At 52.8% G+C, this 19,738-nt stretch overlaps 1 protein-coding gene across 4 annotated transcripts in view; it reads right to left on the bottom strand.

Annotated features, from left to right (window-relative positions):
* Nucleotides 1-889: 889 nt before the first annotated feature.
* Nucleotides 890-19,738, bottom strand: part of ADAMTS17 (ADAM metallopeptidase with thrombospondin type 1 motif 17) — a 406,417-nt gene continuing 387,568 nt past the window's right edge. For all 4 annotated transcript variants that reach the window (XM_070358154.1, XM_070358156.1, XM_070358155.1 and 1 more), the window contains 2 exons: nt 4,991-5,168; nt 890-3,859 (listed from right to left, as the gene is read on the bottom strand). In XM_070358154.1, coding sequence (XP_070214255.1) covers nt 3,693-3,859; nt 4,991-5,168 — 345 coding nt within the window. In that variant the 3' untranslated portion in view covers nt 890-3,692. The remainder of the gene's footprint in view (nt 3,860-4,990; nt 5,169-19,738) is intronic.

Below are 19,738 nucleotides of genomic sequence, written 5' to 3'. Positions count from 1 at the left end.
GCATCAGAACTTTTACAGGTTAACCCACCAGAGAGATCGGAACTCTCAGGGCAAGGAGAGGGTTCTAACGGGTCCTGGAAGCAGGTGGCTGATGCTTCGTGGGAATTAATACAAACTACAGGTTTCTTGGTGATGGGGAAACTATGGGGAGTTAGCTACTGGTTAAACAAATGGTCTTTATTTTGTGAAACTTCTGGGTGTTGCTCCAACATTAAAAAGAGGCATTCTGTCTAATGAAGCTCTGGGGGAGCTCCTTCCCCTTGATGCCAGGAGGAGCCAGTTCCCCCAGGGGCAGGTGCTGTGACAGCCCTGCTCCGCATCAGGCCCAGCGGGGCTCCAGAGGTCCCTGCTGTGATGGTGTGATGCCCGTGCTGAGCCCGCAGCCTGGGAGGCCAGAAGGGCCAGGTCTGCCTCACACCCGCAGGAGGGGAGCTGTCAGAAGGATTAGGAGGGGGGCTAAGGGTTGAAAGGGCAAGGTTGTGGGGAGCAGGCACCCATTCTGGCATGATGGGGCCCCATGCAGAGGGGTCACTGCACCCCCATGGAGCCTGGGCGAATCCTCCAGCGAGGTGGCTGCTCTGTGTCAGACTCTCAGACTCACGGTACAGCTGTCAGACCTTCGTGTCTCCACCCAGGGTTCTGGAGGCGCACAGTGGAGGCCCAGGACTGAATGGTTTGCTAGCGCTCCCTTGGGGAGATGCTGCCACCCCGCCAGAACTGCCTTTCCCAGCGACCTCTGACAGTGTCCACAGCTGTGGCCGGCAGGTTGCGGTTCCTTGCAGCCAATCCCAGGCAAGCAGGGTGACCACTGCAGAAGGGAAGGACACAGCCTCCCTCCGCCAGCCCTTGAGGACTGGTTTTTGTCTTTTACTTCACAGACAGCTTAACGTTGTTATGGAAGAACATTTTATTAAACATATTCAACTCACTTCCAATGAAATGATTAATTTTTCATTTACAGTGGTGTCCAATGTTTGTTTTCTGCGCTTTTTTTGTCCTTTCAAACCAGCACCAAAAAGTAAAACAAAAATACCATGGGTACAGTACGTAAGTTAACTAATGGAAAATATATACATTTGACTCTGAAATGAAGAAAAGAGAACAAAGCAATGATATTATTGCCATTGAGGATCTTTCCCTGTGTTCTGATAATATCAAGCCATGGTCAACCGAGAGGGTTTCATTTGCACCAATGAAATAGCACCATAAGATTGTGAGAGTCTGTAGTTAGTGACACATTTGTGCAACCAAAAAGGTACAGTACTTGAGTGACAGTACAGGGTGTTGTTAATAAAGAAACATCGCTGTTGCAACGACAGGGTTTCATTGTCTTCTGTACAAAGTGGAGCAGGAATGCCATGACGGCTTCACCGAGATCAACCATTGTTTGTGCCGTGAACAGAAGGTGGGCTGGTGAATTTCAGAGCGACAGTGCCAGCAAGAGCTGCAAGAGCTCAGAAAAACCCCGAACTTTGGGGAACCAAAGGGATGTTTAATGATAACTGAATCGATCACTTGCATTCTGAGGGTGCGGGGCCCTTGCCAGGGGCGTCCAGTTGATACAGCCAGGGTGGCCAGTGGGGAGACTGAGAAGCACCAGGAAAAGGGCTCACCTCTGGGCCATGCACAGGCCTGCCCGGCTCAGGTGGGCCCGTGGTTCCCATACAGACAGCATGCAAGGCTGCCCTGACTTCTTGGCTGGCTGCCCTGATTCCGCTCCTCAGCCCCAGAGGCTGAGAGCTTTCCGTCCATCCACGGTAAAGCACAGTCCATCCGGGGCTGGGGGAAAACTAAGCCCTAGCTCCCCAAGGCTTTGAGGGCCTTGGGGGAGTCTGCTGACGGCCAAGCCGGAGCAGGGAGGACAGCGTTCTGCACAGGCCCTGGGCAGCCGCAGGAGCTCACCCTGCAGGTGGGCTGCCCCAGCCTGGCACCCTCCGGGGTCTTGCCATAGAGCACCTAAGGAACTTTCTCAACACTTCTCACAGATTCAAGTGGAACTGAACAGATGCCCGGCCATCCGACCACTTCTCTGCCTCTGGGGTAGTAACAATCAGAAAGCAAAACAAGCCCGCAGGGCAGGCTGGACAGGGCAGAGTGTCTCTTTCTGATTTAAGCTGACTCCAAAGTTGTGACGTCAAAAACACAAACACAGATACATAAACACAGCACCAATAAATCAAGAAGCACTTGGAGATGATCCCACAGAGATTAGCCTAAGTAAGATCCCCTCTGAAATAAGGGAGCAGAGGGCGGGTTTTTCATGATAAAGTCCTTGAATAGAAGTACCCATCAAACACCCACCCAGCTGGCCAGCAGACCAGACTTCCCAGCATGTCGGGTCCCCTTCCCCCAGCTCCCTGGCGGGCAGGGTCCTACCTACCATCTTTGTGCTTTCACACACTCCTGTCATCTTCCTGCCTTCAGAGAGGGCCCAACTACATTTTGAGGGGTAAGGTGACCATAGGAGGCAAACGCCTTCTTCAGGCTTTTCTGTCATCCTTGCCCCACTAAAGTGGGTCAGTAACGACAGACAGTGAAGAACACTGCATGGTCTGGACCACAGGGGAGCGGGACGAGCACACAGCCATCCTGGGCAGGGGGCACTCCTCTGCCAGGCTGAGTGGTCCTGGAGGAAATCCGCCCCGTGTCAGGGTGAAGCACCAGGTCTGAGCCTGAGTCAGCGCTTCCAGGAAGGACCAACTTCAGATAGATGGCCAGGGTCAGCGCAAAGCCATCCCTAACGCGTGCAAAGCTTCGTGAAGTACTGGCTAGAGCAGAGGTCCCATGGAGCAAAGAGGGAGTGCCCCACCCTCACAAAGCTGCGCTGAGCTCACCTCTATGCAGGCAGCAAGCCCAAGGCTAGACCAGCACGTGCCTCCGCCCACAGCACCTTGAGGAGCGGCTCTCTGTCTCCCTGTGTGGGGGACTGCAGAGATCTGAAAACTAGCTGCGTCCTCTAACCCAGACACTACTGGAACATTCTCCCCCATGTGGCTGCTGTGCAGAGCTACGTAGCCCTGGCATCCTTGTTGGTTCACACACACTCAGCCTCCCAGGGACAAGACCTCCGAGGAGAGACCCAGGACCTAGAGAGCACGTTCCCTGACCGGGCGCAGTGCCACGTGGCGTCCTGGTGGTGTCCGGGGAGCTCCGGCAGCTCCCCCTCTCCAGAGAAGCCTCCTCCCATCCAGAGCATCACTGGCTTTGAGAATAAAGCCTGTTTTTAAAGGAAAGCATCTCATTTTTTTGGATATCCTCCCCCCGCCCCCCACCCCCACCCCACGGTACATCGAGCACTGGGAATTCAAACGTCAGAGGAAAAGTCAAGACAGGGGCGCCCGTGACGTCTCTCTTGACGACCGTCTGTCAGAGGTGTTCCCTTTGAGGTACGTGGAACTTAGAAATTACAATTATTTTGTGACTCATGCCTATTTTTTTTTCCTTATTGTAGAAAGCCATCCAGTGGCTGTTAACAATATATTAAGTATAAAAGCACTAAGCAAACGTCAAGTCCACTCTCAAGTTCTATGCAGTCGGATTCTTGGGACAGCCTCCTGGGTGAGCCACGGTGTGCCTTGGTGGGTGCCGGCCGCCCAGGACTGGTGGGCTCTCAGGTGGGTGGGCTTTCATCTAGCCATGTCGTCGGGACTCAGACCTCGCGTCGGAGCATCGCGGGACCACCGGGCTGCCTGTCAGGAGCTCGGCGGTGGGGGCGGCTGGCGCATCTTGTTCGCATAGAAGTCCCTGCACGTCTGGCAGCAGCGCTGGTACCACCGCATGTCCTGGCAGAGGTTCTTCTCTCGGATGACCCTGCAGTACACTGTCCATTGGTCCCGTGTGCATTTGTAGGTCAGGGCAGCTAAGGGGGTGGTGGAGAGAGAAAGACCAGGGGTTACCGGTGCCTGCGGATAACACTCCCAGGCCGCCCTCCCCTACGTGGACGCTGGAACCCTGCACAGACTGGGGGGACCATGCCCCTTCCAGGGCTGTAGCTTTCACAAGGGACACTCTGGGTCCAACCTGACCATTTCGGGGTTCGGTGCGAGGGCACTGCCACCCCTGCTTCTGAGCTGAATGGCATCCACAGTCGGTTTATGGGAGAGGATGCAATCTGTTGAAATTTATAAAACAGAAGGGCCCAGGGAGTGGACATCCAAGGGCCCACAAAAGCACACGGTCACAGCACAAGCAAGTGGCCTGAATCTCCCTGCTCTCGGTTATGCAGAGACACACTCCTGCCCGATCGAGGCCTCTGGAGGATACCAAGGAGGGCTGTGCATGCCAAAGCCTGGCGAACACCTCAGCAAGCTTGAAGACCACCCCCAGTGAAGCTTGTTTGGAAACCCCTTCACGTTGGTGGCACCCCAGCATTAGGGAAAGGGGCTCTGGGTGGGAAACTGTTCCCGAAGGATTTCTATTCGGAAAAGCAGAAACTCTTTCAGTGGAATCATCAGATCATCACTAGACATTCTTCTTTTGGGGCCACCACTGGCTGGGGATGTGGCCAGGTAAAGGGCTGGGTTTGGAGCACTCAGGGCCAAACTGCTCACACCAAAGCTCCCTGCCAAATTAAAGGCTCCAATCTGTCAACACCTCTGCTTTTTCTTGAGCATCAGCTTCAGGAGCATTCCATGTATGTATCACCCAGATTTCATAAATGACACCCCCAGATCCTTCATTTACTGAATAAGTACCTTCCTTTGCCTTCTTCATGCAGAGAATCCCAAAACATTTGAGGAGCATTCTCTCATGTTGCCCTTTGTTGGGAGAGGGGCTCAAGGGTTTGAGGCATCTTTTTCATGACAAGGAATGAAATTCCATCTCTGAAACCTCAGATCCTCCCCAGAACTGACACACGTTGGCCTCTCCAGAGCTCAAATAAAGCCCATGGAGCACGCTTTCTGGCTTACAGAATTCCCACCACCAGTGGGGACTCGCTGGCCAGGGGGTGCAGCAGCCCCAGGAGTGGGGGCTCAGCAGAAGCACTCACCGAGCCGAGGGGAGGTGATGGTGTTCACATTGATCTTGTCATTGCAGACTTCCTGGTGGCACTGTTTGTAGGCGGCTGGCTTGGAGAGGGCAGGGCACTCATTGCCATGGCGCCCAGTGACCTTGTGCATGCACTGCACCACCCGGGACTGCAGGCCCTTCCCGCAGGTCGACGAGCACTGCCAGAGACAGGGAGAGGTGGGCTGGGGACAGCTGAGCTAGGAGCTGAGCTCGGGCTGAGGGGCTTTGACGATGCCACTCCTGGGTCTGGCCCCTGCATGTCATTCCTAAGTGCTTAAAATAATCGCTGTACAAGAGGGCTTGGCTGCATACTAGTAGCCTGATGGAAGACTGTTTCAAGATGTTACAGACTGCATGTCTGGGTCCCCTCCACCTCCAAATATTTACATGTTGAAGCCCTAATGCCCTTGCGTGTGTTAGTTGCTCAGTTGTGTCCGATTCTTTGTGACCCCATGGACTGTAGCCCACCAGGCTCCTCCATCCATGGGATTCTCCAGGCAAGAAAACTGGAGTGGGTTGTCATTTCCTTCTCTAGGGGATCTTCCCAACCCAGGGACTGAACCCAGGTCTCCCCTATTGCAGGCAGATTCTTTACTGTGTGGGCAGCCCAGGAAGCCCTAACCCTCAGTGGGATGGTATTTGAAAGTAGGTCCTTTGGGAAGTAACCGGGTTTAAATGAGGTCATGAGGGTGGGGCCCCCATGATAAGATTAGTGTCCTTATAAGAAGAGGGAGAGAGATCAGGGTTCTTTCCTTCCACCGAGTGAGGACACATGAGAAGGCGCCTGTTTGCAAGCCAGGAAGTGGCCTCTCACTAAGAGCCAAATATGCTAAGTACCTTGACCTCGGACTCAGCCTCCAGGTTTACGAGAAATAAATGTCTTGTTATGCAAGTCACCCAGACTGTGGTATTTCATTACAGCAGCCTGAGCTGACTAAGACATATTGCTGAAATATTAATTTATGCTCATTGCACTTCACCTCCCACCATCTCACTCCTGTTCCAGAGAACCAGCTGGGCTTTAAAATTCTCCAGATAGTGAGCAGGGTGGCGTGCTGGCACCCAGGAAGGACTGAACCTGATGATCGCAGGGATGTCCCTGGCCCCTTGTGCCACACAAGGCTCCCAGGCATTTGCCCAGCCCTGGATGTAGGGAGGAACCCAATACCCATGGGGTTGAGTTTCCACAAGGCTGGAAGGGTGGGGCTCAGAATTAAATAGAGATATAGGAAATGAAGATGTGCAACCTTTCTTGCATGATGGATTCGTGGACTAATACAGGGGCTAACAGTTTCAATTTAGACACTCAATCCCTAGTTCTTGGCATTTCCAGCATTTGCAGATGGCTAAAATCAAACCACTGGAGTTTGGCAGACCATCCCGCCCTCCCATAGAGAGGCCTTATAAGACTGTGTGTTCTGTCTCCTGCCCTTCCTCTAGTTCCCCCTCGTGCCCCTTAGGGTGTTTTACAGGGAACCTGCTGGGTATCCAGCATCAGGATTCCCTCCCCCAATCCTGCTTGCCAGCTCCTTGCCCTCACTTGCTTTCCTGGGAGCCCCTAGAACCATCTCTCCATTAAGTTGTTCAGCTCCCGGCCAGAGAGCCTGGTCCACACACACACTCTCTTCATCTGGGCTCCACTAACATGCACACAACCTGTGGCTTACAGGGCTCTGAGGGCACTCTGCAGAACTTGAATAAAGCAAAGACCACAGGTGCAGCAGCCCAGCCAGGGCGGACACGGGCACCTAGAGGTGAGAGGGGAGCAAGGCCTCTCTGAATGCCACGCGTAGTGAGGATGCCAGGCGCTATCTGCATCATGTGTCTCCCCATTTCTCCCCTTGGTCAACCCTGGCCTGTGCTGGAGGAGGCGCCTTCCCCAGGGCCTGGGAGGAGCCCTCCTGCACAGGCTCGGTGCGGAGCCCTTCATCCATGAGAAGCGGCCATCGTCTGTGCTCCCAAAGGGGATTTTGTGCCCCAGGTGAATTCTTCTGCTTTCTAGTCTAACAAGCAAGATCACAATTTTTTTTTTCCACTTTAGAAAGATGAAAGGCTCAGAGGGCACAGTGCTCTGATGGGGAACAGTCTTTCCAAACCATAACCGATGTAGGAAAACCACAATGCCCCCTTCCCCCACCTCCTCCGCTGAGGGTCCTGGCACGTTCAAACCAGAATGGGCTCTTCCTGAGAGGCAAGGCTGTGCGCCTTGCTCCATGCCCATCTTCTTGGTAAGGCCATTAGGGGAAGCTCGCAGCTTGGAGATGCATCCCTCGCGCATGATAAACACACATTCCTGGGTTCCGCCCCAGAGCTCAGGAGTTGGTACAGGAGCACAGGGAAGTCTGAGGGGTGCTCTGTGGAGGCATGAGGTCACGTGAGCAGGTTCCCACAGACTAGATACACAGAACAGGTGCCACAGCCATGTGACTTCTGCCTGGAGGGCATCCCCGAGGGAGAGGCTGCAGGCTGGGGATCTGCTGCGTGGGGTCACCTGGAGAACTTGGAAAGATCTCGATGCCCAGACCCATCAGTCAGTATCCCTGGAGGAGGCACCGGGCATCAGTGTTTTTCAAAGCTCTCCAGGTGACTCCAACAAGCAGCCAGAGCTGAGAACCTCTGACTCATCTGGATTTCTTCCCTGGGTCCTGTGTATAATGTGCAGAGCTCTGTTTTCTTACAAAGAAGTAGTCAAGTATTTGTATACAAATATGTGTAATTGGAAAGGACTCTGATGCTGGGAGGGATTGGGGGCAGGAGGAGAAGGGGACGACAGAGGATGAGATGGCTGGATGGCATCACTGACTTGATGGACGTGAGTCTCAGTGAACTCCAGGAGTTGGTGATGGACAGGGAGGCCTGGCATGCTGTGATTCATGGGGTCGCAAAGAGTCGGACACGACTGAGTGACTGAACTGAACTGATGTGTAATTAAGCTTCCTAGGTGGCATCAGTGGTAAAGAACCTGCTTGCCAAAGCAGGAGATGTTTAAGAGGCACGGGTTTGATCCCTGGGTCAGGAAGATCCTTTGGAGAAGGGAACGGCAACCCACTCCAGCATTCTTGCCTGGAGAATCCTAAGGAGAGGAGCCTGGCCGGCTACAGTCTGTGGGGTCACAAAGAGTCAGATACAACTGAAGTGACTTAGCACAGATGTATAATTAAGCAAGAACAGATGTCCACCTGAAGTCCCAAATATTAAGTTTATATAGAGGTGATGTGCTGCATGCTAAGTCACTTCAGTCGTATCCAACTCTTTGGGACCCTATGGACTGTATCCCTCCTCCAGGGGATCTTCCCAACCCAGGGATCAAACCCATGTCTCATATTTCCTGCATTGGCAGGCAGGTTCTTTATCACCAGTGCTATCTGGGAAGCCCAGAGAGGTAAGAGGTGTGCTCAAATACTAGAAGTGAAGCCTTTCATTCAAAATTATTTTTGGAAAAGAATAAATTGCCTAAGTAACAACAAAACCTCTCACAGTTCAAGACAGGGGTAAGGGGTGCCCTCAATTATTTGTAGCAAGAACAGCTGGGAGTTAAAATAAAAAGAGAGGCAAAGAAATTTAGCTTTTTTCTCCTGGAAGTAGGACATTATAATCCGTTAAGTTATGAGGGAGGGTGGTGTAAAAATGGTTAAAAATCACTTGAAAAGTAATCTGGGAAGTGGCTATCCGCAGAGACTGGGAGTCCACACCGACAGGGTGAGTGAAGGAAATGGCCCAGGGTCCTGCGTGCTAGTTGCTCAGTCATGCCTGACCCTTTGAGACACCATGGACTGTATGTGGCCCACAGGCTCCTCTGTGCATGGGATTCTCCAGGCATGAATCCTGGAGTGGGTTGCCATTTCCTACTCCAAGGGATCTTCACAACCCAGGGATTGAACCTAGGTCTCCTGCATTGCAGGCAGATTCTTTACTGTCTGAGCCACCAGGGAAGCCCGGTTCAGGGTCCTAACACAGTGCGAAGTCCTACGAATGAGAGCAAAGCCTTGCCTGTTCTAACTCCTGCCAACACGGAGCAAGGTTACCCACTGCAGAGCAAGGCCATGCCAACCTTGTGAGGGAATACCCAATGAAAAGAGCACATCCAAAAAAAGGTGGCATCTCAGTGGCTGGGCATGGCAGTGCCCTGCACACTGGCAAACTGAACAAGGGATCAGAAGGCGGAGTGAGTGGTGAAGAAGACAAATGCTATAAATGCTTGGATGCACTTTACAAAATTGCTTATTTTCAACTGTTTTCAACTCTGCAGGAAATAGCAATTTTATCAGGTTCCACTTCGTAATACAATTAAGACAGAAAATAGCAGTATTTCTAAATTAAAACATATAAACTTTAAATATGAACATATAATTACATGACTAAGTTACATATTTTAAGTAGGCATTTGACTAGTCCACCTACACCATTAAAGACTTTTATATTTAAATTGCTCATAAATTTTTTTAAAGCCCTGCTCCCTGGGAAAGCATGTGTGTGAAGCCTCATTCTGGTGACTACTGGGTAATTGGGGAAGAGGGGGCCATGTGTGCTACTGGATGGACCACTGGGCCTTGTGGTGTCTTGACTTGGCTCACGGGTGCCACCTGCCGTGGGAGACACAGCAGGAGGAAGAGCGGGCTGTCCTGGTGCTCCCTGGAGAAGGAGGTGGGTAGGCCGTGGTGGGGTTTCTGGGTCCTCAGGAAACTACACAGGCTAACAGAGAAGGACCTGGGACTCTGGTCTCACTTTCATGGGCCCCCTGACTGCGAGGTATGCAGATGCTGCCAGCAGGGCACTTCCTGCCCAATGCCTCTTGCAGCTGTCATTATTATTTATGTGCAATCAGGGCAAGGGCTCAATCCTATGGACCTACTAAAATCACACCCAGAACTCACAAAGCCTCTGGTGTGAAAGGACAGATGACCGTTGTAAAATTCAAGAGCCTGGGGCAACCTGGAAGACTAATCTCCCCTCTGAGAGTTCTTAGTCTTGTTTATTAACATGCTCTGGGCCTGGGCTGGGGCAAAGTACTCCGGACGCCTCCCTCCTGTATGCAGCTTGTTCTGTCTGTGGGCTCAGCTGTAGGATTCCACAACAGTGTGGAACATTTTACAACCATCCACTGAGATATACGGCTGCCAGTCTTGCCCAAGGTTACAGGTAGTGAATGGGAAAGGAGAGACAGGACCTCAGCTGCCCCATCCCACGGACTGAATATCATCTTCCTGTATGAGTTAGAGGTTGTACTGGATGGAGCTTCTATGGAGGGCCAGGAATCAGAAAAACAGGTGATTGCCCAGATCCACCATTTCTTCGTTATTTTTCCTAGCTCAGTCACTGATGTTTTTCCCAGTCTGTAAAAAGCACTGCCCTATGAAATCTCAGTGGGTGTCTCCAAAGTTCTGCAGAGGCTGTAGCATCTGTCCTCATGGCTTTCAGCACCTCCAAGAGGCAGGGCCGGGCCTGATGCTCAGCTGCTGTGGGGCCTGCTGAGATCCTGCAGACGCTGCCCCTCGTAGGGATCTGACTCGAGGACTTGGGCTTCCCTGATAGCTCAGCTGGTAAAGAATCTGCCTGCGATGCAGGAGACCCTGGTTCAATTCCTGGGTCAGAAAGATCCGCTGGAGAAGGGATCTACCCACTCCAGTATTCTTGGGCTTCCCTTGTGGCTCAGCTGGTAAAGAATCCTCCTGCAATGCGGGAGACCTAGGTTCAATCCCTGGGTTGGGAAGATCCCCTGGAGAAGGGAAAGGCTACCCACTCAAGCATTCTGGCCTGGAGAATTCCACGGACTGTACAGTCCATGGGGTTGCAAAGAATCGGATACGACTGAGTGACTTTCACTTTGGGTTATGCAAGATTTTAGCTGCAGTCCTGAGGGCTTCCGTTCACACAGCTCTGGGCTGTGAACGGCATGTGCTCACTCAGAAGAACCTTTGAGAACGTCAGGTGTCTGCATAGCCTCCTGGGAACGGGGGCTGAGCCAGCCCTGGAGAGGCTGTTTCGAGCATCAGGTGAGGAGACAGATGGGTTACAGAGTAGCCCATACAGAAACCATCCCATTTTTGTTCAGTACCTATGGGAGTGTATGTACCCATATAAAAGTTTGGAAGACAAACCATTGAAAAAGTTTACCATGTCGTCACCTGGTTTGTGGGGCTAGTTTTTTCTTCTGTCTTTCCAAGCGAGATGGAATCACCTACATAATTAAACACAAAAGTGGAGAATTCCACCAAGGACCCTTTGGTGCAGCTGCCACCTTCCAAGCCTGCTGCATTTTCATCTGGGCCAAGGGAGGGCCTCAAATGGCCCTGGCCTAAAATCCACATATACCTACCCACTCCTTGGCTGGAGTTTCAGCAGGGATGGTCAGTGTGGGCAGGACAGGCCTGTCAGCAAGCTGCATCCCCCCTTACTAGCAGTGTGACCTCGGACAAGTTACTTCACCTGTATGAGCCCTGGCTTCTTTATTTGTAGCTTGAGGATAATAAAATCTTTCTTGTAGGATGATTTCTAAGGTTAAAGACAGCTTAGAACAGGTGCCTGGCAGGGAGTCTGGGATGGACAAAGGCTGCTACTATTGTTAACAACAGCAAGCACACAGGTCTAAAAGCAGAGAGAGCTGGCCGGGGGTCCCCTGAACCCGGGAAGGTGCCCTGAGTCACTGGCCCACGTAGCAGGTGCAGACATCCACCTTTGCCTGGCTCTCGGCAATGATCGGGCAACGCGACCACACGGCGTGCAGGAGCAGTTAGAGGGTGACTTGGCCCCGAAGACACACGTGATTCCAGAGAGGCTGCAGGGCTGCATCCCCCTGTAACCTGAGCTCGTGGCATTAAGGGTAACACAGGCACAGACGATGACTCTCACCTCTGTCGGCCTCTGCCCAGCCCCTGTTTTAGGTAAACAGCAAGGAGACGGCAGTGTCTCCTGATAGCATCGAATTAGCCCCAGGCATCACTGTGAAGCCATTTTTTAGGCTTTTAAAAACTAAGCAAACAGGTCTATAAAAAAACAGATCTGGTCTTGTGTGAAGCTCTCTGTCACTGTTGGGTAGGTTTTTCAAGCCACTCTTGACATTAACATTTAATGTGGCTCCCCAAGCCTCAGGAAACCAAGACAGAAGAGGAACAGTAATAAACCCGCCAGGAAAGCTCCTTCCTGAGTAAGTGCAGACCCCCAGGCCCCGTCTCCAGCAGTGCCTGCAGCGGCCCACCACACACAAGGCCGGGGGACCTGCCACCCATCCTGTGGGTGGCGACGATGATGATGCTGGTGGGGTTGGCAGCAGAAGAGCGGCAGGGCCCACTCTGCCCACTGCCTGCTGGTGCTGGGCGCGAGGCTCATACCCGTTCTCAAGAGTCCTCCTTAATCTTCATGCTAATGGCCACTAGGAGCGGGGAGGCGCTCAGAACACAGCAGGTGCAGAATCACCGTGTACGCAGGGTGCAGCACTGCCTGCAGGGAGGCGGAGCATGAGGCTCAGAGCATCCACATCCTCCTGCGATGCAGCCCCAGGCCCCCACCCAGCTGCTGCGCGGAGGCCTGCACGCCTCCCGGACACTCCTCCCTGCAGGGCGGGACCAGGCCTCTTACCACCAGGGGCCCGGCTCCAGGACACCTCCACCAGGGTGAGCTCCTCTCCACGCCTCCCAGCTGTGACATCAAGCCCATACATGACACCAGATCAGGAAGCGATGTTGTGAGAATCAGCTAAAGGAAGTTGTAAGAATCCGGGGAAGAGGAAAACGCGACGGGCATGTTTATTACATACACAAGCACTGGATCCTACAGAGCAGGGGACGGGCAGGGGCTCCTGACACAGGCTCTGGGGTGGGCAGGAGATGGGGTGAGTGTGCAACAGTGCAAGGATGAACCCTCACATCATGATGTGCCCACACCACGCTCTCACCGAGCCATCCTCTGAAGGGCAGGACAGTGAGGGAGCTGCGGAAGGAATCCCCTTGCAGGAACTCCATTTTCTGCTTGAGTCTAAAAGGCCCTGGGAGAGTAAAATGTCAAAAGACGTTTTGACAGATTTCCCCCCAGACTTGGCATGAACCATAAAAACCTCAGAAGCTGCTGAAACCTGAAACAGCACGTTTAAACAATGATGAAAATCCCCACCATCTTTGCTCCTGCCTTGAAACGAGAAATGCTTTCACACACACACACACACACACATTCCCCCTTCAACTCATACTTTGTTTCAAACTGTTTTTGAAATCCTCAAATCCTTGAATCCTAACCTCAGCCTTAGCTTTGGGTTCACCCCGTCTCTGAATTCACAGCCTGCTGACCTACAGGTTCTGTTTGGGATGCTATGGTACCCAGAAGGCCGAGGTCACCCCCGTGACCTGCAAGGACGGGTTCTCCCAAGAGCTCTTGCTTCTTGCTCCAGACAGGCGCCGTGAGCACAAAGTGGGCCACAGGGGCTGGTTCACTGTCTGCCCCTGGGCAGAAGCTGCCACCAGTGTGGTGACACAGCTCTCCCAGCTCCTCAGCGACTGTTAGAAAGGCCGTCCACCCCTCCTACAGAGGATGGCCTAGGTGTCCAGCAAATGCTGCACAGCTGTCTCCTGCCCCGAGCCATGCTGTCCTCACGTGGAGCTCCAGGTCAGAGCACGTGCTGTTTCGCAGGGTTCAAACCACATTCAAAGAACTCATCTCCTAAGGCATAAATAGTTTACAAGACACATGATTCGGGCCAGAGATGAGAGCCCTGGGTGTCCTGGATAATGATGGTGAAGATGATGATGATAAAAATGCCGAAGCCAGCCAGCGTCTTAGGGGCCTTATATGGATGCTCTAGGAGGTGGGCACCCCTAACGCCATCTGACAAAGGATGACTCTGCTTCAAGGTTATGGCATCGGGAGAGCAGGGACGTGCCCCTGTGTTATCCTGCAGAGGTGCCCTGCTCTGAGGTCACTGACAGCGTGTGTCAAAACTGAAGTGTTTTTAGGGATGGCAGCTTCTCTGATTCAGTGGCCAGGTCTATGGTTAAAACCTAGGCTGGCATGTGAGGCAGGTACCCCCACTCTCTGACCTCTGATTCCACACAAAGGAGGCTGATCTGAGGAAGCACAAAGGTGAACGAAGCACAGCAGGGGGAAGGAGGGGGCAAAGGCAGAGGCCTTCAGACTACAGCTGGCCCTTGAACAACATGGGTTATTCCTCCAAGTCCTCAGTCCCTCTGCGTCCGAGGATGCCCCCTGGACCACACACACTGCAGTATTTACTGTTGGAAAATATCTGGGTATAAGTGGACCCTGTAGTTCAAACCAGCGTCGAACAAGGGTCAACTGCGTTCAGTTCACTCCCATGCAGGCGCCTCACCTGGCAATTTCAGGGACCCTGCTGCCCTACACCAAGTTCTTCTCTCTCATCTGAGCAGGTGTGGGCCATGGACTTTTCTTTAACATCATGACCCAGTGGCCAGCTCTGCTCCCCCTGACAAAATGCTCTAGGCCAAGGGAGACTCTACCCCACTCCCTCCTGCCCTACTCAGAAAAACACTGAAGTCTGATGACTTTCATTTCACTGCTGCCTACACTCCCGAGAGCAGCATGGGATGGAGGATTTCCTGATCCCTGTCTTCAGGGTTTCCCTGGTGGCTCAGATGGTAAAGAATCCGCCTACAATGCAGGCGACCTGGGTTTGATCCCTAGGTCAGGAAGATCCCCTGGAGAAGGGAATAGCTACCCTCTCCAGTAGCCTTGCCTGGAGAATTCCATGGACAGAGGAACTTTATGATCTACAGTCCTGGGGTCGCCAAGAGTCTGACATGACTAAGCAGTTACCTTCTGTGGGTTTCCCAGATGGTGCTAGTGGTAAAGAACCCACCTGCCAATGCAGGAGATGTTAAGGGACTCAAGTTCGATCCCTGGTAGAGAAGCTCCCCTGGAGGAGGACATGGCAACCTGCTCCAGTACTCTTGCCTGGAGAATCCCAAGGACAGAGGAGCCTGGTGGGCTATCATCCATGGGGTCACAAAGAGTCAGACACAACTGAGCAACTAACTCTTTCACTTTCACCCGCTTGCAGAGTGCTGGCTGTCTCTGTTATACAGTTTCACACGTCCCAGAAAAGAGCCCTGGTATCTCCAGTGCCTTTCATGCCTGCTCTTGGATGCTCAAGTTTCTTTTAATTAGGACTCAACTGCTTATTTTACAAATAAAGGGAGACAACATGCACGATCGTCTGTAGAGACAACAGATTGATACTACAGTACAAATGACTAATTCAAAGCCCTGGGGAGAGCAGGTTTTGATTGGTGAGTTGGAGAGAGAGTGGATAAATATGTGACTTTACAACAAGCTTATGATTATGCTGGTTAGAGCTGAGGCATATAATAGTTCATCTCCTTCCCATTTCAAATTAAAAACCCAAGCCTCTGATATTATTATGCATTTAAAGGAAAGACAGATTAAGAGCCAGAAGGCAAGGACCGGACTCTTAGCCCTGCCATTTTCTAGTTATGTGACCTCCAGAAAAAAATCTTACATCACTACTCTGAGCCTCAGTTTCTTCACCTGTAAAATGGGGATAGGGTCAAATGAGAGAATGTGAGTGCAAATGCTTTGTAAATTCTAGAGACCTGGTGAATGTCAGGACCACGGTCAATGGGCCCAGCAGAAGTAGCATCACTCTCTACTAGCACTCCATTCAGGGCTGCCCCCCGGCAGGGGCTGTGTTCATACCTGCCAGGGGACTCAGTGAGGCCTAGCATCTGTAGCTGGCTCTCTGTCTCCTGGATCTCCTGGGCACTGTCCATCTTGTCCCCTCAGTGCCCAGCACAGCCTGGCACACAACAGGAGCTCAGGAAATGCTGGTTGAACCACACTGAACTTGGCTGCAGGCAAGTGGGTGCCCAGACTGGCCCCGTAGGCCAGCTTTGCAGGGTTCAGGGAGCCGTCAGGTCCCAGCACAGGAAGTGCAGGCTTCAGAAGTGGTGAAAAGCTCTCTGGAACAAGCCCCCTCATGACACAGGTCTGTCTGTTTCTAAGGCCATGGAACTCAAGCTCCCATCCCTCTGCCCACAACCCCAGAAGGTATCTGACTGCTGTTCTGGGAAGGCACTGACATGGTCCTGTTTGAATGAGACGCTCTCCCTGACTTCTTCCCGGGGCTCTGCGACTGTGGGCACGTGCATTTTTACAGCTTCATTTGGTCTCCCACAGCCTCTGGGACATGCTGGGGCTCAGGTGTGAGCAGCACACTTGGGGTTCCACCAAGGCCTCAAGTCAGGCCAGCCCCCTTCCAGGGCACCTCCGCCAGCACCAGGAAGTCAATGGCCACTTTGATCTTTTTGGTAAAAGGGAACATACTCTTAAAAGAGTCAGTGGTCTTCATTAAAACACCATCTATTATAATCCCTCCAGAATAATTTGTTTCTAATTATTTCAGTGGTGATTAATGCCTCTGGTCTTGAAACTGTAACATCTCAACTTTTGATCAAAAGTCATGCTGCTCTAGAAAGAAATGTGATTTCCTCCTTTCCCAGTTTCAGGGGCACTCTCTTCCTCACCCTGACTCCCCACCCCTCGCTCATTCTATCAGCAGGTTGAATACGTAGGCTCAGCATTTAGTGGGAGAAAACAATGATTCCCACAGATCTGGAAATAGCTTATATCCCAGGAGGGCAGGCAGCTGCAGGGCAGTTTCCAAACAGAGCAGAGCGATAATAATGCCCTCAGCAGGGCTGGGAAAGTGAAGCAGGTTTTTGGATAGGTCTCTAGTTAGTGTTCAGCCGTTTGCTGAGGATGGGGGAGGGGAAGGGGCCCTGAATGCCCTCCAAGCCCGCCCTGCCTCAGCCAGGCTCTGGGTGTGGCTCTCAGGCCCCCTCACCCAGCCAGAGGAATGGATGCTTGGTCCTGCTCACTTCAGGAAGTGCAGGATGGTACCTGCAGCTTGTCCTTGGGCTGGCCCGTCCATCACCTCCCTGGAGACAGGCTCATCTTTCTCAGCAGCACCTCTGGGTCAAGTGATGGGAGTCTGCTTGGAAGGAAGATGTCAAAGCATCCAGATACACTGCACCGGGGGTCTAACAGGGCTCGGACTTCTTTCCACTTTCCTTCTGGGCAACTTGTTTGCTGCCTTCAAAGTCTGGCATGTGGGAGGTCTGGATGCCGGTTAGAGGAGGGTTACCCACAATGACTGGATTGAAAGTGCATCAGACTCCAATTGTGTGACGGCGCAGACAGTAAAGTGTCTGCCTGCAGTGCAGGAGACCCGGATTCAATCCCTGGGTTGGGACGATCCCCTGGAGAAGGAAAGGGTAACCCACTCCAGTACTCTTGCCTAGAAATATCCCATGGGTTGAGGAACCTGGTAGGCTACAGACCATGGGGTTGCAAAGAGTCGGACATGACTGAGCGACTTCACTTCCAAAATAACCTATCAATCAGAAAGCAAATCCAGGCTGAACAAGTGAAAATGTTAGGGGGCCACCATCCCCTGGAATCTGCTTCCATCAGTGCAGTCACCCAGTGAGTGAGAATGAGGGCCCCATGGGACTCGTATCTGTCCCACGTCTCCAGAGCAGACACAGGGAAGCAATAGGCGGATCTCTTCTCCTGTGCTGGGAAGGGGGCAGGGCATGTGCCAGCACACTCAGAGGTGGGCGCTGCAGAAGGGGGTAGGGGTGAGCAAACAGTTGGGGTGGGGGTCTCCTGGTTCAGTTCTATGCGGTCGCCATCCCCACCAACCCTTGTTTCCAGTGTGTGCACACGCACACACACACACACACACACACGGTTCAGGTCTATGCGGTCGCCATCCTCACCAACCCTTGTTTCCAATGTGTGCACACGTGCGTGCATGCACACACACACACACACACGGTTCAGGTCTATGTGGTCGCCATCCCCACCAACCCTTGTTTCCAGTGTGTGCACACGCGCACACACACACACACACACACGGTTCAGGTCTATGCAGTTGCCATCCCCAGCAACCCTTGTTTCCAGTGTGTGCACACACGCACGCATACACACACACACACACACACACACACGATTCAGGTCTATGCGGTTGCCATCCCCACCAACCCTTGTTTCCAGTGTGTGCACACGCACACACACACACACACACACACACACATGGTTCAGGTCTATGCGGTCGCCGTCCCCACTGACCCTTGTTTCCAGTGTGTGCACACACACGTGCACACACAAACACACACATGCTACCTTCCAAGTCAGCGTCCCTATAGTTCTCGGCTGGGAAGAACGAGCTTGCCCTGGGCCCTGGCTCTGGCCAGACCTGCTGGGGAGGGGGTGGCTGGCACTAGTCCAGGGCTTGCCCCAAAGGCTGGATGAACACCAATCCAAAGCCGTTGGATACCAGCCCTGGACAGAGGCCCTGCACATCCCTTTGGTCTCTCTCGTTCTCACTGCCCAGCTGATCAAGCTGGCTGTGGCAGAAAGCAGGCACTGCAGCCTTCTAATATCTTAGAGTCCGGAAGGCCAGGAGGCGTTATGCTTCATGGCCTGGCTAGGAAGGTGAAGGCCAGAGAAAGGCTCTACTTCCCTGGAAGCCATGAGCAGTGGGCTGTGTGGGGGGCAGTTTGCCAGAATGTGCGCCCATGTCCTCGGCCAAGGAGGGGCCAAGTGCTGCGCTGAGCTCCTCGGTGTTCTTCACATCCATCCTCGGACATTCCACTGCTCCTGGGACCAGGGGGCTTATGGCGCCCAGGAAAACAAAATGCCCATCTGGTCCTCAAATCCAGAGTTATTAGAAGCTCTGGCAAGGCTCATCCACAGAGCACCCACCACGGGGACTCAGGACCCCACCATGTGTCCACCCGGTGGACAGAGTTCTGAACTGGGGCTCAGGAGCCTGGACTCTGTCAGAGAGCCAGGGCAGAGTTGCTTAACCTCTCTGCACCTCCGCTCCTTCTGTTAAGCAGGGATCAGCACGGGAGAGGGCTGGGGGCGCAGGGGTCACTGCATAGAGGAACCAAGGCTGGGGCCCCAGACCCTCAAGGCCCGGCTTATCCCTCCTCACCTCTCCTCCTGCCCAGGGACACCCGTGACCACAGGAGTCGCCCTTTAGCGGTACAGGCTGCATTCAGGATGTGACCACCAGGACCCTTCAAATAATGATAGCTTTATTCTAATTCACACCTGGACATATGGAATCCAGACAACACTATTCTGCCTGGCCAGACAGGTAAATTAAAGCCCAAAGGGCCTGCAGGAGCCTGGGGAGACGCAACAGCCCCTGCTGGGCCCCAGGTCACAAAGGCCATGTGCAGATGGAGGCCAGGTTGCCAGGTTTCTGTAGAAAGGCCCAAATCCAGATTGCCAGGTGAAATTTCCCATTTTTTAACTGTTAGCAATCAATTCTAAACTGTTCCCACCAGCATATGGCCTTAGAGCATAGATATCAATGGAAGCAAATGGGGAGCTTCCGGTTACTGAGACCAAAAGGAAACAAACACGCTCCAGGTTCTCACTGGAAATTTTCATCAGTAAATCAGACAGGAGAAACAGCGTTTGGAAGAAGATTCTAGAACACTCCTGGAAGGTTCTCGGGGGGACAATGGTATCCACCTTGGGTATGTGTCAAGGATATCAGACGAATGAATAAAGGAATAGCTACAGGGAACTTTCATTCACTTGAATGCTGTTGAACCCCCCTGCCCTGAGGCTCTGGGAGATGTCCTCCTTTCCTCACCCCAGGGCCCTGTGCTTTCCCATCAAGCGTTGTCCAGCCCTCGCCCAAGGGCCCTGGGGACAATGACGC

Source organism: Bos mutus, chromosome 21, assembly GCF_027580195.1.
Source record: "Bos mutus isolate GX-2022 chromosome 21, NWIPB_WYAK_1.1, whole genome shotgun sequence".
Classification (NCBI taxonomy): domain Eukaryota; kingdom Metazoa; phylum Chordata; class Mammalia; order Artiodactyla; family Bovidae; genus Bos; species Bos mutus.
The sequence above is the reverse complement of the archived record's forward strand: the minus strand, read 5'-3'. Positions and strand labels throughout refer to the sequence as shown.